Source organism: Poromitra crassiceps, assembly GCF_964638095.1.
Source record: "Poromitra crassiceps genome assembly, chromosome: 8".
NCBI classification, from domain to species: domain Eukaryota; kingdom Metazoa; phylum Chordata; class Actinopteri; order Beryciformes; family Melamphaidae; genus Poromitra; species Poromitra crassiceps.
The window spans coordinates 13,718,288-13,735,809 of NC_139629.1; the positions used below are offsets into that span (position 1 = coordinate 13,718,288).

The 17,522-nt window shown below is 46.5% G+C and overlaps 1 protein-coding gene across 1 annotated transcript in view; it reads right to left on the reverse strand.

Annotated features, from left to right (window-relative positions):
- The window catches only part of myo18b (myosin XVIIIB), a gene marked incomplete at its 5' end in the record, with an annotated part of 78,947 nt that extends 63,345 nt beyond the window's left edge, over nt 1–15,602 (reverse strand). Inside the window, 9 exons of the mRNA XM_083641057.1 lie at nt 185–285; nt 440–582; nt 1,389–1,599; nt 3,634–3,801; nt 6,875–6,984; nt 11,078–11,141; nt 12,629–13,027; nt 13,894–14,037; nt 15,564–15,602. Coding sequence (XP_083497183.1) covers nt 185–285; nt 440–582; nt 1,389–1,599; nt 3,634–3,801; nt 6,875–6,984; nt 11,078–11,141; nt 12,629–13,027; nt 13,894–14,037; nt 15,564–15,602 — 1,379 coding nt within the window. The remainder of the gene's footprint in view (nt 1–184; nt 286–439; nt 583–1,388; nt 1,600–3,633; nt 3,802–6,874; nt 6,985–11,077; nt 11,142–12,628; nt 13,028–13,893; nt 14,038–15,563) is intronic.
- Between the last annotated feature and the right edge of the window lie 1,920 nt (nt 15,603–17,522).

Consider the following 17,522-nt stretch of genomic DNA (forward strand, 5'->3'; position numbering starts at 1 on the left):
GGGGTTTGTTTTTAATAATGCATAATGTATGTGTATTTTTTTTTGTTTTTTTCAAGTGTACATTCTGCATAATTCAATCATGTATTGCAAGTCAGAATGATTCAACGCAAACTCAAAACTCGAGTATCGTATCGCATCGTATCGTATCGCAATCGTATCGTATCGTATGTGTGCTTGAGAATACCTCATCTCTGTGCTGAGTCCCGCCAACATCTGAGAGAAGACCAGGAAGTTACTCTCTCCTTCAGTTTTCTGACAAACTCTCCACTTGTCCAACATCATAGTCTGGTGGAAGAAGAGAGGGAGGGTGAGAAGGTTGCAGGAAATCCCAGCACAGGTGTGTGTGTGTGTGTGTGTGTGTGTGTGTGTGTGTGTGTGTCTGTGTGTGTCTGTGTGTGTGTGTGTGTGCGTGTGCGTGTGCGTGTGCGCGTGCGCGTACCTGTAGGTGTCCAGCAGCAGCCTTTCCAGCATGGTTGAAGTCCACAGACAGCACCATGGCGAAGCGAGAGGAGGCGTCACTGTGCTGGGAGCTCACACAGCCGAAAGAGCGCAGGATGGTGAACACAGCCTGCACTCGCTCCACTAGAAAAACACACAACACATAGAGACACTGCATGAAATAGGCCACGCCCATCACGGGGGAAAAGCTCCGTTCATTTCCACACACCAGTGTCATTTTCCTTGAATTAAACATAGCTAAAAGCTGTTGTGTGCTGGGCTGCGCAGACAACAAATGTAAAAAATCACCAGTTAAAGTTTTTTTGTACTCCTGAGCATAACAAGGAAGCCATTGAGAATTGGCGAAAAATGTGGATCTAGCTGTCAAGAAGTAAGTTGGAGTGTTCATCTTCCGTATATACTATCTTTTTGTGCAACACGCAACCATGCACGTGACACAGGAGAACGCCAGGATTGGAGGGGGGGATTCCGTTTTCCCCCGTCTTGGGCGTGGTTTCTGAATGATGACGCGTTACGCAGTGTCTCTATACATGAAATGTAAGCAAATACTTTCCTAAAGAGTTTATGGTCTCAATCGCTACATTAGTTTCAAGTCTTCTTCAATACAGCATAATGCTAATTTTCTAAATGATGGTCCCATTTAGAGTAAAATAGAGAATAAATCTGTCTATGCTTTGGGGGCGGGATTGACAGGTCGCCTGTCCAGTGACCACACAGCACGGCGATCACAGACCAATAGCAGGCGGCGCTGCGCCTCTGTCTGGCTCCAAAAAACCAAGATGGCGACGGTGAAAATGCCAATCTCAAGGCTTCAAAACGGGTATCCACAAAACCAAAGGGTGACGTCACAGTGGCTACATGGGTCCATATTGTTATACAGTCTAGGCCTGCAAATGAATCAACACTCCAGATCCGGCGTCTGTACTCACCACTGATGCTGTTTCCAGCCGTCCCCGCCTGCCTCAGCAGTGTGTGTGTGAAGGCGTGGCATGCCGTGGTCTTGCCTGTCCCGCTGCGGCCCAGCGCGCACACGCTGTGGTCCCTCCTGCTGCCCACCAGAGACACGTACACCCGCTTCACCAGCGCCGCCAGAGCAGGGGGGGCGTCCCACACCGACTCCCCGCGCCGGGACTTGGGGGTCTGGCAGAGGAGGGGCAGAGCACGCGAGGTCACGATGGAAAATGGTCGACGGATCAATGAGCTCTTGGATTAGTAATGTAATGTAATGTAATGTAATGGATTAGTAGGAAGTGGTGAGTGCCATAGAGAGGCAAAGTGACCGCCTACTACTTCCTGCTTCAGCACTGTACCAGAGGCTTTCATCCGCCATTTATTTTCCCATAGACATTTCGTAAAATGCTTATAAAAATAGTTTTACTTCGTCAAACCAAACGGTTCAGATATCAACCCTAACCCTAACCCTGACCACATAACATTTCACTAGGACCAAAATGTTTAAAAGAATTGCAGATTTTAAAGAAAATATATTTTTTTGTCCCAGTGAAATGTTCTATGGTCTCTCCCGATTCTAAATATAGCTGAACCGTTTGGTTCGACGAAGTAACATTTTTATAAGCATTTTACGAAATGTCTATGGGAGAATAAATGGCGGATGAAAATCTCTGGTACAGTGCTGAAGCAGGAGTGGCCTACTACAGACTGTAGTACTGGATTATTGTTTATTGTTTATTGAAAGGATCCCCATTAGCTGGGGTCCACAAAAAAACAGACAAGACATACAAAGTACATGCAATACAATACATAACATAGAACATACATTAAAATGATACTGTCCAATCAAATTCTTAGGCGCACAGTATCAGTGCAAACAATACAATAGAAGTTAGAACAGAATAGGAAAAGTATCAACTACATTTGGTTCAGTCACATGGTCAGCTGCATTAGGTGTGTCTTGAGTTGATTTTTTTTTGAATGACAATTTATTTTGTGTCTGAGTTATATGAGGAGGTAGTGAGTTCCAGGATGTTATTGAACGGTAGATAACTGTGCGTTTGAGAAGGTTTGTTCTTGGGGTTGGGGGTATTAAGTGTCCTGAGCTGGCATTCCTGGTGTAATGGTTGTGTCTGCTGCTTATGTTGACTATCTGATGGAAGAAATATTAGATTAATCTGTGTTTGCAGCAAATTAATAATAAACTAATCTGTGATTTGTCTCTCATTATAGGCAAAGAGCACAGTGTTTGTTATCATTACTTATACCACTTTCATACCAACGACCAGGGTGACTTGACCCATGTTCAACACTTCCGTTTGTCAATTCACACCAAGTCAGTCAACACGGGTTCATCCCTCGTCATGACAATTAGGACCCGAGTCACAACCCGGGACTCCGGGAGAGAGGCGTGATTTCTATTCGCACATAGGATAAGCAATAACCACGCCCTGTGGCGCCGGGATTGGCCAGGAGCATTGAAGCTTGGGACTAAAGCACCTGGGGTTTTTCATCTTTTAAAATAAAGATGTTTAAAAAACTATTGCTTGTTACATTTTCAGTGCTGTACCTTTTCTCTGGGTAAGAATTGAGCTTGAAATTAACGATAATGATACATTATATTATATGAGCTATGAACGTGAACACAACACCGTTTATATTATTGCATGTTTTTGTAGATTGTGTACATTGTGTAGATAACAATTATTATACTTATTATTATTATTACTATGCTAAGGAAGGTAGGTGACCATAATTCATTTCAATGTCCGCTCTCAATATCGCTGTCTGTTCTCAAGAGCTATTCAGTTGGTTCATGAAATCGCTGGGCTGCGTGCCCTCCAGTGTTGCTCCTGGCCAATCCCGGCGCCACAGGGCGTGGTTATTGCTTATCCTATGTGCGAATAGAAATCACTCGGGAGAGAGGCATAACAATTAGCATAGGCTATTAGCATAAGAAAATAGCAACCTAGGTGGTGCCATTCACACCGAAATCAACCCCTGTCTGACCAGAGGTAGGTCGCCAACCTGAAGCCGGGCAACCGGGTCAACCCTTTCATACCCAAAATCAACCTATGAATAACCCTGGTTGGACCCTTGGTGTATTAAATTGAAATGAGTAGAGATAGCCAGATAATTAAGCCAATGGGTTGGAATTTACAGTTGAAACAGCTAAAACATGAAACGATAAATACAAAATCATAAGTTGATTGATGGATCAACCTTGCTGTGGGGGTGCGATGGGGGCCAGAAGTTGACCAGGTTGGGTCCTGCGTGCGTGAGGGGCAGGCTGCCTTTCGCTCGCCCGGTCAGAGTGTGGAGCACCCCGCATTCATTCACACTCTGGAGGTCGCTCAGGTCCTCACACAGGTCCAGCTCTGAGGGGTTACACTGTGGAGAGAGAGAGAGGGGTTACACTGTGGAGAGAGAGAGAGAGAGGTTACACTGTGGAGAGAGAGAGAGAGAGAGAGAGAGGGGTTACACTGTGGAGAGAGAGAGAGAGAGAGAGAGAGGGGTTACACTGTGGAGAGAGAGAGAGAGGGGTTACACTGTGGAGAGAGAGAGAGAGAGAGAGAGAGAGAGGGGTTACACTGTGGAGAGAGAGAGAGGGGTTACACTGTGGAGAGAGAGAGAGAGGGGTTACACTGTGGAGAGAGAGAGAGAGAGAGACAGAGAGAGAGAGGGGTTACACTGTGGAGAGAGAGAGAGGGGTTACACTGTGGAGAGAGAGAGAGAGAGAGAGAGAGGTTACACTGTGGAGAGAGGGGTTACACTGTAGAGAGAGAGAGAGAGAGAGAGAGACAGAGAGAGAGAGGGGTTACACTGTGGAGAGAGAGAGAGGGAGAGAGAGGTTACACTGTGGAGAGAGAGAGGGGTTACACTGTGGAGAGAGAGAGAGGGGTTACACTGTGGAGAGAGAGAGAGAGAGAGACACAGAGAGAGAGAGAGGGGTTACACTGTGGAGAGAGAGAGAGAGAGGTTACACTGTGGAGAGAGAGAGAGAGGGGTTACACTGTGGAGAGAGAGAGAGGGGTTACACTGTGGAGAGAGAGAGAGAGAGGTTACACTGTAGAGAGAGAGAGACACAGAGAGAGAGAGAGGGGTTACACTGTGGAGAGAGAGAGAGAGAGGTTACACTGTGGAGAGAGAGAGAGAGAGACAGAGAGAGAGAGGGGTTACATTGTGGAGAGAGAGAGAGAGAGAGAGAGAGAGAGAGAGACAGAGAGAGAGAGGGGTTACATTGTGGAGAGAGAGAGAGAGAGAGAGGTTACACTGTGGGGAGAGAGAGAGAGAGAGAGGGGTTACACTGTGGAGAGAGAGAGAGGTTACACTGTGGAGAGAGAGAGAGAGAGAGAGAGAGAGAGAGGGGTTACACTGTGGAGAGAAAGAGAGAGAGGGGTTACACTGTGGGGAGAGAGAGAGAGAGGGGGGTTACACTGTGGAGAGAGAGAGAGAGCGAGAGAGAGGGGTTACACTGTGGAGAGAGAGAGAGAGAGAGAGAGGGGTTACACTGTGGAGAGAGAGAGAGAGAGAGAGAGAGAGAGAGAGGTTACACTGTGGAGAGAGAGAGAGAGAGAGAGAGAGAGAGGGTTACACTGTGGAGAGAGAGAGAGAGAGAGAGGGGGTTACACTGTGGAGAGAGAGAGGGGTTACACTGTGGAGAGAGAGAGAGGGGTTACACTGTGGAGAGAGAGAGAGAGAGAGAGAGAGGGGGGTTACACTGTGTGGAGAGAGAGAGAGAGAGAGAGGGGTTACACTGTGGAGAGAGAGAGAGACAGAGAGACAGAGAGAGAGAGGGGTTACACTGTGGAGAGAGAGAGAGAGAGACAGAGAGAGAGAGGGGTTACACTGTGGAGAGAGAGAGAGAGAGAGGTTACACTGTGGAGAGAGAGAGAGAGAGAGACAGAGAGAGGGGTTACACTGTGGAGAGAGAGAGAGAGGTTACACTGTGGAGAGAGAGAGAGAGAGAGAGAGGGGGGTTACACTGTGGAGAGAGACAGAGAGAGGGGTTACACTGTGGAGAGAGAGAGAGAGAGAGGTTACACTGTGGAGAGAGAAAGAGAGAGGGGGGGGGTTACACTGTGGAGAGAGAGAGAGAGAGGGGTTACACTGTGGGGAGAGAGAGAGAGAGAGAGATAGGGGTTACACTGTGGAGAGAAAGAGAGAGAGGGGTTACACTGTGGGGAGAGAGAGAGAGGGGTTACACTGTGGAGAGAGAGAGAGAGAGAGAGAGAGAGAGAGAGGGGGTTACACTGTGGAGAGAGAGAGAGAGAGAGAGAGAGAGGGGGGTTACACTGTGGAGAGAGAGAGAGGGGTTACACTGTGGAGAGAGAGAGAGGGGTTACACTGTGGAGAGAGAGAGAGAGAGAGAGAGAGGGGGTTACACTGTGGAGAGAGAGAGGGAGAGAGAGGGGGGTTACACTGTGGAGAGAGAGAGAGAGAGAGGGGTTACACTGTGGAGAGAGAGAGAGAGAGAGAGGGGGGTTACACTGTGGAGAGAGAGAGAGAGAGAGAGAGAGAGAGGGGGGGGGTTACACTGTGGAGAGAGAGAGAGGGGTTACACTGTGGAGAGAGAGAGAGAGAGGGGTTACACTGTGGGGAGAGAGAGAGAGGGGGGGTTACACTGTGGAGAGAGAGAGAGAGAGAGAGAGAGAGAGAGAGAGGGGTTACACTGTGGAGAGAGAGAGAGAGAGGGGTTACACTGTGGGGAGAGAGAGAGAGAGAGAGGGGGGGTTACACTGTGGAGAGAGAGAGAGAGAGAGAGAGAGAGAGGGGGGGTTACACTGTGGAGAGAGAGAGAGAGAGAGAGAGAGAGAGGGGTTACACTGTGGAGAGAGAGAGAGAGAGAGAGAGAGAGAGAGAGAGGGGTTACACTGTGGAGAGAGAGAGAGAGAGAGAGAGAGAGAGAGAGAGAGGTTACACTGTGGGGAGAGAGAGAGAGAGAGAGAGAGGGGGGTTACACTGTGGAGAGAGAGAGAGAGAGAGAGAGGGGTTACACTGTGGAGAGAGAGAGAGAGAGGGGTTACACTGTGGAGATAGAGAGAGAGAGAGAGAGAGAGAGAGAGAGGTGGTCCGCGGGCGCCCCCTAGTGGTCCGCGAGTAGATTTATATTTTTTACCTCCCACCATCCAATCAGAGAAATGTTTACATTTTCTGGGAAACTCAAGGTCAGATCACATTGCCTGTAAAGGACTATATGTATTTTTTCAGAGTCTATCTGAACATTATTCTTAACATCAGCAAAAACTGTGGACTCAAAGTGGCTCTACTACAACGTAAAAGCTAGAACTATGGACCTGTCCTGAACCCCGACTTTTCCAGAGTTTTGTTTTATTTCAAATTCCCAAAATATAAAAGACCTGGAAATGATCAAATGCATTTTTAATACTTTTCCACATTTTCCAGACCTGTGCTGCTAGGAACATTCAGACAGCGTTGAGAGGGACAGGAAGTGAGTAGCTACCTTCTCGATGTCGTACTCGGTGACGTCCCGCAGCGAGCCGTCCGTCAGTCGGACCCTCACGAGGCCCTGTGGGAGCTCAGGCGTCCCCTCATCCGGCTTCAGCTGAGTGGCTGAAAGGAATCACAAGACAATTATGAATCACTCTCGAGTCTCGACCAATCACAACAAGACAACAGACTGAATCACTGTGACGTCGTGATAACAACAAAAGTAACTTCCGGACAGACACCTGCCGATTGATTTGAATTGTGGAGATATCACAGACTCATTTTCAGTGGAAATTGTAACGTTAAAGATATATACCGTAGTTAAACACGGTAGTCTGACCTATCTGACATTTGGCTATGCTTATCTTATGTACTGTGTTGATCAACCACAACCAAATCTACCCAACAGACATCTCACCGCCGGGCAGACCAGCTGCTAGTTTTGGGTGAACTCAAGCTGTAGGCTAATTGTTTTTATTCTGTGGCCCAACAGGTAAAATTAGGTCTCTAAACTAACTAAGTGAAAGTGTTGTTAATTAATGAGGTATGAAGGCATCAAACCTGCATTTTAGACTGAACCATTTTCTCTTGATCTCAGTTGTTCCTCGCCCTGTTTGCTCCACTCCATAGAGAGGCAAAGTGGAACGTCACTTCCTGCTTCAGCACTGTACCAGAGATTGTCATCCGCCATTTATTTTCCCATAGACATTTCGTAAAATATGTATAAAATAAGTTTTACTTCGTCGAACCAAACGGTTCAGCTAACGCTATAATCGGGAGAGACCATAGACCAACGTTTTGGTCCCAGTGAAAGGTTATGCGATCTCTCCTGTTTCTAAATACTGTATATCTGTACCGTTTGGTTTGAACGAGTAAAACTATTTTTACGAAATGTGTATGGGAAAAGGAAGTAGGCGGTCACTTTGCCTCTCTATTAAACTGTATGTACGTGTGACGCAGGCGTTGCCTACCCGCACGTTATTGTAAACAACACTGTGATTTATTTCGGTCTGTTATGACTCAGCCTCGCTGATAACGCGCCTTCAGGGAAATATCATGCACACTGAGCCACAAAGACAACAAGTAGGATGCCTGTAATCATCTGACTGTAGCTCATCCTCTGCTGTCCCATTCAGTTGGAATGGCTTTAGAGGGTTTCACATCATAAGAGATTAGTGTGATATTCATCTGTAAAGCGTGTACGTTTGTGTGCGTCTGGCTACGCGAGCATAATGCTCTGATCCTGCATGTGACAGAGCGAGCTCGGGGTTAGGGGTCGTGTGGGCATATGAAGGTCTAATCTAATGGGCTTAGTGCAGTATACAGTAAGTAGCTAGCTACAGAACATTAGTGTAGACGGATGCGTGGACGCTGGCAGGAGGACTGGCTGGCTGGAATGACATGGTGAGATGCATGATATGGAGCGGATCAGAGCAGATGCAGGTCAGCAGCACAGAGAGAGAGAGAGAGAGAGAGAGAGAGAGAGAGAGAGAGAGAGAGAGAGAAGTGTGTGAGTGTACAGTAACGCCTGCTGTATGTGCGCGGGACAGTGGGCTACGAGACATTTTTGTCTGGATTAAACGGGGAACTCGGATTGAGTAGAGAATGTAAATGCCAATGGAAAACAGTAAGAGATGTGGCTCTAGCTCGGTGCTAAAATGACAGTCATCTAAAAAGGGGTAGGTTTAGGTTTCAGGTTAGGTCTTTAAAACGATGGGGCAGTTGGATCATAGGCGGATTATGACATGACGGGCCTCATAGTGCCCATGCACACCAGTAAAGCCAGAATAATAACTAACAGATACATTCACCTGCATCTCAACAGGATTCACAGCGCAGCCACCTGAACACTCAAAGCCAACAGCACAATAACAAGAGATGAATTCATATCTCAATACAGGCTCCAAAATTTTCTTTTTTGCCCGCCAGCCAAATAGCTAGTGAATGTTCAAACTTTACCAGCCACTCAATAGATTAGCATTGGGTTTTGTTTGTTTTTGGCTGGTGAGTGAAGCAAGAGAGATGAGAGAGAGAGCAGGGGGAGAGAGGAGAGGAGAGGAGAGGAGAGGAGAGGAGAGGAGAGGAGAGGAGAGGAGAGGAGAGGAGAGGAGAGGAGAGGAGAGGAGAGGAGAGGAGAGGAGAGAGAGCAGGACAAACACGTACATCTACCAGCTGCTTGTTGTTGGGTTTGGCCATGGTTAGGCAGGCAGGCATAGTGGTGAAGTGCACTCTACGGAGTGCACTTTTCTACTTTTCTTTATGATTTTGTGTGTAGCGTCCGAGAGAGATGGTTCCAAAATGGTGCTTGAGGAGGAGGAAGCAGTGTTAAAAGCATCATGTCTGACCCCTCTATTGGATGCAGCCCATTGTCCTCTATGAAGGAATAGGATGAACTGTAGTGGGCTTGAGAATGCATCAGGACATCCTGTGATGACCAACTGCATCCTACTGTACCTGTGAGCTGAAATGTTCATCACACCTGTGTCAAAGGTCTAAAGGCCCAATTATACTCCATTTTCATCCGTAAATAAGGACGTCCGTTTCAAACGGTGTAATCGTCACTGCCCACATACTTCCATGCGTCTTTCACGTTGGCATCATGTTAAGCAATACATCCACCAGTGGGCAGTAGAGAGTCAAATGTATGAGTGTGTGTGTAGTTTTCCTCCGTTTCATGCGTATCCGTAAGCTTTCAGATGACGGACAGAAAACGGACGAAATGAACGCAGAGTACGGACAGAAGGCTCTGTCCGTCTCCGTCTCTGTCTTTAGCGTTGAGTATAATTGGGCCTTAAGTGCTCTCTAAAGCCGTTTTCCCACATGCGTACCGGAAAATTACCTGTAAGTCAATATCGGACATTTCCCTTCACACCTCTCCTCTGGCATGTGGGAATCTATCAGCGAAATTGCCTGTATGTGGGGGGGGGGGGGGCGGCACTGCAGAGCGGGTGGGGAGTGACGTGTCGGCAAAACTCAGAATGGTGAAATAAGTTTGCTTGTTTATCCGTTCACCTGCCTCGCGTTGAAGCACTTTTTACAGACTGGCTTCATTTGATGTGTCCGGGCTTGCCTTGGCTGTCGGCAACGTAAGCAAAATACTTCCACTTTCGCTTCGTGCATTTGCTTAGTCCCTGTCGGGCTGTGACTTAAGGAGGAGGACGGACTGTGGCCAGAGAGCGAGCAGAGAGGAGAGGTGCACCTGGCTACCAGTGCGCTGTGCACCTGAAGTGAACGTGTTACAGGGTGCTAAGTGAAGTGAATGTGTTACAGGGTGCTGACTGAAGTGAATGTGTTACAGGGTGTTGAGTGAAGTGAATGTGTTACAGGGTGTTGAGTGAAGTGAATGTGTTACAGGGTGCTGACTGAAGTGAATGTGTTACAGGGTGTTGAGTGAAGTGAATGTGTTACAGGGTGCTGAGTGAAGTGAATGTGTTACAGGGTGCTGACTGAAGTGAATGTGTTACAGGGTGTTGAGTGAAGTGAATGTGTTACAGGGTGTTGAGTGAAGTGAATGTGTTACAGGGTGCTAAGTGAAGTGAATGTGTTACAGGGTGCTAAGTGAAGTGAATGTGTTACAGGGTGTTGAGTGAAGTGAATGTGTTACAGGGTGTTGAGTGAAGTGAATGTGTTACAGGGTGCTGACTGAAGTGAATGTGTTACAGGGTGCTGACTGAAGTGAACGTGTTACAGGGTGCTGAGTGAAGTGAACATGTTACAGGGTGCTGACTGAAGTGAATGTGTTACAGGGTGCTGACTGAAGTGAATGTGTTACAGGGTGTTGAGTGAAGTGAATGTGTTACAGGGTGCTGAGTGAAGTGAATGTGTTACAGGGTGCTGACTGAAGTGAATGTGTTACAGGGTGTTGAGTGAAGTGAATGTGTTACAGGGTGTTGAGTGAAGTGAATGTGTTACAGGGTGCTAAGTGAAGTGAATGTGTTACAGGGTGCTAAGTGAAGTGAATGTGTTACAGGGTGCTAAGTGAAGTGAATGTGTTACAGGGTGCTAAGTGAAGTGAACGTGTTACAGGGTGCTGACTGAAGTGAATGTGTTACAGGGTGCTGACTGAAGTGAACGTGTTACAGGGTGCTGAGTGAAGTGAACATGTTACAGGGTGCTGCTGTGCAAAGACTTCTGATTGTGTGTATGATTGTGTGTATGATTGTGAGAGTTCCTTCTTAGCTGTGGGTGCCAAGGTATGGGTGCATTCATATCTCACCGAGCGAAAAAGCATCCTTGTGGACATACCACACAGTTCCAGCTTCGTACCATACATCCCGCACCTGACAGACAAACAGAGCAGGAAAAATGTTGTCATCAACCTTTTTTTGCATGTGTGTGGGCTGTGAATCTTCACTGGCCTCACGATTCGATTCGATTACGATTCAGAGGGCTACGATTAGATTCAATAACGATTATCGATGCATCTCGATGCATCTTAAATCGATGCATCACTTTTTTCCCGAATACATGATTTGTTTTCTCACTTTCTTTTTTCTCACTGTGTGGCTACTTTTAAAATAAAAGTGCATTTAGAATTGCATTGTATTATGATCCATAATTAAAATAAACAACTGCATGTACTTCCATTATATTTTATTTGATTATATAAAAAATAAAATAAAATAAAAATAAATAAATAAATTAATAATCGATTTTTGATATTTGTGAATCGTGCAGGTCCGCATCGCGATGCATCTTATAATCGATTATTTTTGACACCCCTACATGTGTGTGTATACATCAAGGGGCAACCTCCGGTTCTGAAAAATGAAGCAAATGCGGACGTGCCATAAACCTGCATTCTGTCAAATAGCCAGCAAGGGGCGACTCCACTGGCTTCAGATTGTATAAAAGTCAACTTCTCACTTGATTTACGACCTCAGTAAACACTTTCCTAATGAGTTGATGGTCTCAATCACTAGTTTCAAGTCTTCTTCAATACAGCATGATGATCCTTTTGTAAATTATGGTTGCATTTCAAGTAAAATAGACGACAAAGCAGACTATATTTTGGGGCCTGTTCTGCCAAAAAGTAATTTACTGCCAAAAAGTGATTTACTGCCACTTGAACAGGTAGAAATAGGCCATTAAAGTAAGCAGTGAGGTCCCTGCTGTCCTCCGCCCGGTACGCCTGGCAGCCTACACACTCGGCCAGGATAAAGACTACCTTGGTCCGCCCGGGAGGGACGGCGCCATGACCGTCCTGGTGTTGATCTCCGCCTCTCCCGGGCGGACCAAGGTGGTCTTTAACCTGGCCAACTGTGTAGGGCAGAGGTTCTCAAACGTTTTTCAGCCAAGGACCCCTTACAAGATAAAAATATACCGGGGACCCCGTCATTCTGATTTGTGATTTTGGGCTAAGCTTAATTGTTTCCACGGTAACGTGCTTCACTTTTAAATTGATAGGTTTGTTAGATTAGAATGTCATCCATGAACCATTTTAGATTTAAAGCATAAAATATTTTCGTTGAACTATGAAGCTTTTGCAAAAAAATATATATAATTTTTTTCCTTTTTTTCCCCCCTGAAAACTTTTCGCGGACCCCCTGGCAAAGTGCCACGGACCCCTGGGGGTCCCCAGACCCCCATTTGAGAACCACTAGTGTAGGGTACCGTGCGGAGGACGGCAGGGACCTCTGTCTACTTTTCCGCCTATTTCCACAAACAAATGGCTGAAGTCTATGTCCATATTTGTATACAGTCTATGGTGGTGTACCGTGTACATGCATGAAGAATATGTAGGCGTACATATGAAACACATGCCTACCTCTTTCCTCTCATCTGTTACAGTGGCGTCTGCTTGTCTTCCCTCTGGCTCCTGTCTCTCCTCTTTCTTCTCTACCTCCTTCAGCTCTATCTTTGCTTTCTTTTGCTCCACCGGCGGCGTCTTCTTGCTCTCCGACACCTTCTGTTCCTGTGACCTCATTTCCTGCGTCTTCTTCGGTGGTTCCGGGCTCACGTCCGGTTTGGTTTCCTGTCCGTTATTAAGCTCGGGTGAGACGATGCGCGTCTGAGGCGGCGACTTGCTGTCCGACAGGCCCGAATGGCGGCCGCGTTCGCTGTTGACCAGCTGCTCGGCCCGGAGGGCCATCTCCGCCTCCAGGATGGGAGGAGTCTGGTCTGGGAGGAGGAACTGCTGCACCAGGTTGTCACTCAGTTTGCTGGGCTTGGAGGCAAGAAAATACAAATAAACATACAAGGATGCGGGGTGCTGTCTTGTAGGGATGCACTACGATATTGGTACGTCATCGGTCTCTGCCGATAAAGGCTTTAGTGTGCGTTCACACCAGGGGGGGGGAATGCTTCACTCGCACAAGCAAATGATTCAGCAAACGGGCGATGAGGCGAAAATCGCGCAACCCGGGCGAAATCACATCTACTCACGTATTTGCATCGACTTTATATGTAATCTCGTCGCATGAATTTGTGAAAATCGCCCTCGGTGTGAACGCACAGTTAGGATGAAATATCGGCATCGATATGACTAGGCTAATAAAATGATGCTTAAATGACACTAACCCTAGTCTCGCTGGCCAGCCTCCCCTCCCTTCCGTGAGAGGAGTCTGGCTGCACGGAAACAGGCTGCTGGCATAAGCCCCTCCCCTGCTCTACAGCTGCTCTCCCATTGGAGGCGTCAATTTCAGAAGTTTCCGCTCCCCGCTTAAGAAGCTCTGTCATTGGCTCCGACCATGTCGATCTGAGCGGCATCCGCTCCCTCCTCCCTGTGTGTCGCTGTAAATAGTCCCCTAGGCTACAAGACTACAGATCTCATACCGACATCCCTTACGACACAGACGCACAAAGTCATTTATAGGAGTGGCTGGACCGCTTAGAAATTGCCCATTGGCATCGGCCAAAAGAGTTGGAAAATATCAGCAAACCGGATATCGGCAAAAAAACTACGATCAAATCCAATATCGTGCATGCCTAAATTCAAGTAAGAATGTCGGCCTTCTACCTGGATGGAACTGAATGGAATTTGATTTGATTCGAGTCAACTCGAGCCGAACCGAAGCGGAGACGATGACTCACCACTCTCTCCTCCTTGGCCTCTGGTTCTTTCAGCCTGGTCTCCTTCTCCGTCTCTCGGACCAGCTGCTTGAGGAAGCCGCCTGGCACGGCGGACGGTGCCGGAGGAGGCACGGCCACCACCACCGGCGTCTTCTCCTCCTTTATCTGTGGTCCGGTGACAGGGGGAGATTAGACAGAAAGCTCACGTCATTGTTGGCTCTGCTTGGCCCATACTGTACTTTCTGTTACGCATTTCCAACTCACTTGATTGATCAAGTGGTTTGGAAACTTGGTAGTCCGTTCAAAGTTGTGCATAATAATAAACATGTACATGCAAGTGCATAATAATAAACATGTACATGCAAGGTTTGTGGGGGGGGGGGGGGGGTGGAGTCCATCATCAGCATTCAAAGTGCATTAGAACGAAAAGAAGATGGACACACAGAGACACACTTCATTCAATGGAACTCAAAGTAAAAATGAATCTTTCTCTTGGATTCTCCATAATCTGGATATTGGCTCGTGCTGTGTGACGCAGGGGTGAGGATGAGAGCCAAGCAGGGCTGAGAAGTGTGAGGTGGGCCAAAGTGCCTGACATTCAGCTCAGAAGATAGATAACACCTGCTGGCACAATGGGGGAACTGATAAAGGTTAGCAGGGGACAGCTCTCCCCCACTTCCTCCCTGCGCGTCTGCGTCTGTCAATATGCAACGAGGAGAAACTCCGTGCAGAACTCATCTGCGTCTGTGCCAAGAAAGTTTCTCATGGTTGCATAGCTTGGCAGCCGCAGACACGTTATGCAATGATAGGGTCTCTCTTGCCTGGGTCCAGACCTTGGAATCCGCCCACTCCACTGAGTTGAGTTTTGGCTGAGTGTAACGACGAGTTGACACTTCAGTCTGATATCAGGCTAGCGTTTCTCATCATTGCACATAGCTTGTCTGCGTCTGTCGAGCTATGCAAATGTCACGATGAGAAACTTGGAAGAAATGTGTCCTACTTTCTCGGCAACTACCTGAGAATATAGGTTTTAATCTCTTGGTCATATGGAGGGCTAAGATTGACCAAACATGAAAGGAACAAACTAGATCTAGAATTAGACTCACAAAATATTGGTTTTCAGATGTGCTGATATTGGAGGTTGATGATGGAGGTTCCTCCCTGCATCCCTGTATTATTATATTGAGTTCCGATGGCTAACCGGTCTTTGCAGTTTGGAAAAACCTCTGACGAAACCTGCCTCACCCTGTGGTGGTGAGGAGCTGCTGACTGGATCAGTTAGCCTGATATCCAGTCCCTATGAATCACAGCTCTCAGCAGTATTCAAATTTGCATGGCGATTCATAAAAGAACAAAATTTGAATGGCCTTGATTGATCATGAAATTGGTCAAATTGAAAGATTGGCACAAGATGTCTGCGATCGTAACAAATATTAGTGTTGGTATCAGACTTCACAAACCCATAAGTCACTCAGATTGTGCAGTAAACATGCACAATGGCTAATGCACCAATCATAGCAGCCAGAGGTCACATGACATGACGACTCAGCATGAGAATAGAGGTCACATGACATGAGCATAGAGGGTCCACTCAGCACACAGCGATGGACATCAGGTCTTAGTACACAACACGCAGGTTAGACATTACTGTAGACACTGGATTATGCAGCATGCCACATCTCTGCACCTCCCTTCTTCTCCCACAGTTTTAAGCGTGAAGACAATGCCATGGTGTCTGGGGGAGGGGTCAGGGGTGAGGGAGGGGTCAGACGGACGCCAACCAGATGTGATGTCAGAGTGATGTCAGAGGGGTGGGGTGTGTGCGCAAACACAACACTGACACTGTGCACCTGATGACGGAGAGAGACGGTGAGAGGGGAGAGAGAGAGAGGCAATGATAGAGAGAGAGAGTGATACAGAGACAGATATACAGATAGTGAGAAAGAGAGAGAGGCTTGTAGTTAAATGTAAGGCTAGGGCTCGGCGATATGGACAAAATCAAATATCACAATATTTTTTACCCATTACCTCGATATCAATATTGTGACAATATTGTAAGGATGGATGACTATTGGTGCTTTCACAACATATTTACACAATGAGATTTTTGATAGATTATCATCAGTGATGTGGATATAATGACTAAGTGGCTAAAGGCAAATCATCTAACAGCTACAACAGTTTGGTAAATTCAGAAAATGACATCACTTTACTGTAATGCAGCCTTTCAAACCATGAAAAGACAACACTTATGTCATATCACGATATTGTTGCGTGTGGCCATGGACGGTGCATAATAAACTTCACACATGATATGTATCATGTTGCACATTCATGTGTTTACATTCTGTGTTTGTACTGTTCCTTAATTGATCTCCTCTGCTCCTCCTTGCCTCGGGCTGAGCGCCTGCAGACACTCAGCTGATTGCTGATGCAGCTCTGCCTGCGGGTATATGGGCTGGCTTGCTGCTGGGACACAGTTGCTCTACACCTGAATCCAGCCAAGCAGCACCTGTACATTTGGTTTGATACTTTTGCCCCTTTCTTTCCTTTATTAGGTCCTGGCACAATAGGTGCCAGGCTTTATTGTTTTAGTTTAACCTGGCAGTTATGGTAGTTGTTTTTCGCCCTTAGTTTTAGTTTAGTTAATCTAAATTATTCTTTGTACGTTTGTTAATTGTTAGTTTAAGGAGAGGGGCTGGCTTCGACGGCCCTATATGGGCCAGCCCAGACCCCTCTCCCTTTTGTTTATTTCAGCCAAACTGTCAGGTTATTTTGTTTTATGGTTTTGGGCTTTTTCTTAAATACTTTGGGGAAAGGAAATAAAAAACCCTATTATTTTGATTCTTGTGTGGTGTCCTTTATGTTGTGGTTTCCACTTGAGCCTTATTTTCTGTTATGTGTGGAGGCCATAACAGATATTGCGACAAAATCTAAGACGATGTCTAGTCTCATATCGTGATATCAATATAATATCAATCTATTCCCAGAGACTGTGTGACTGTGAGACTTCATCATGTTTTCCACAACAGCAAACTTGAGACAGAATGATGCTACAGAGGAAGGAAGAACTGCACACACACACACACACACACACACACACACACGTCTGCTGTCGTTTGCCATTAGTGAGAGATGTCGTAGCCACTTTGTGTCTAGAAGCTATCATTTCACCCCCAAGAAAAAGCCCCCTGTCCAGGTTTAGAGTGCAAGTAGAGAGAAGGCTTTGTGTCGTGTATACAGTAAAAAGTTGCCTTTAACACATTCACTGCCAGCCTTTTTTTTTTTACTGTAGGTAGGTTCTGCCAGAGGGTTTTTTTGAGGATTCTGGCTCATCTTTCAAGACCCGAGGATTCTTTTCTGGTAAGATTTTGTGAACACACAATATCTCAAAAGAACTAATAGAATGTGTGCTTTCTCTGTCTAAAAGAGTTAGTTTGTAGAGTTAGTTATGTAAGCATTAGCAGTTGAATACAGCATGGTTTCAGCGTCTGGAAATTTATTCTGAGATAAATGGCTTTTTGTGAAATTCGATAGAACAGTCACTTTAACCATTCATTTTTGGCATCAGTAAGACGTCAGACATCTAAACAATAGTTTTGAACAGTAATTTCCTCCATAACAGCAGGAAACCCCCCTCTGCTTCCAAC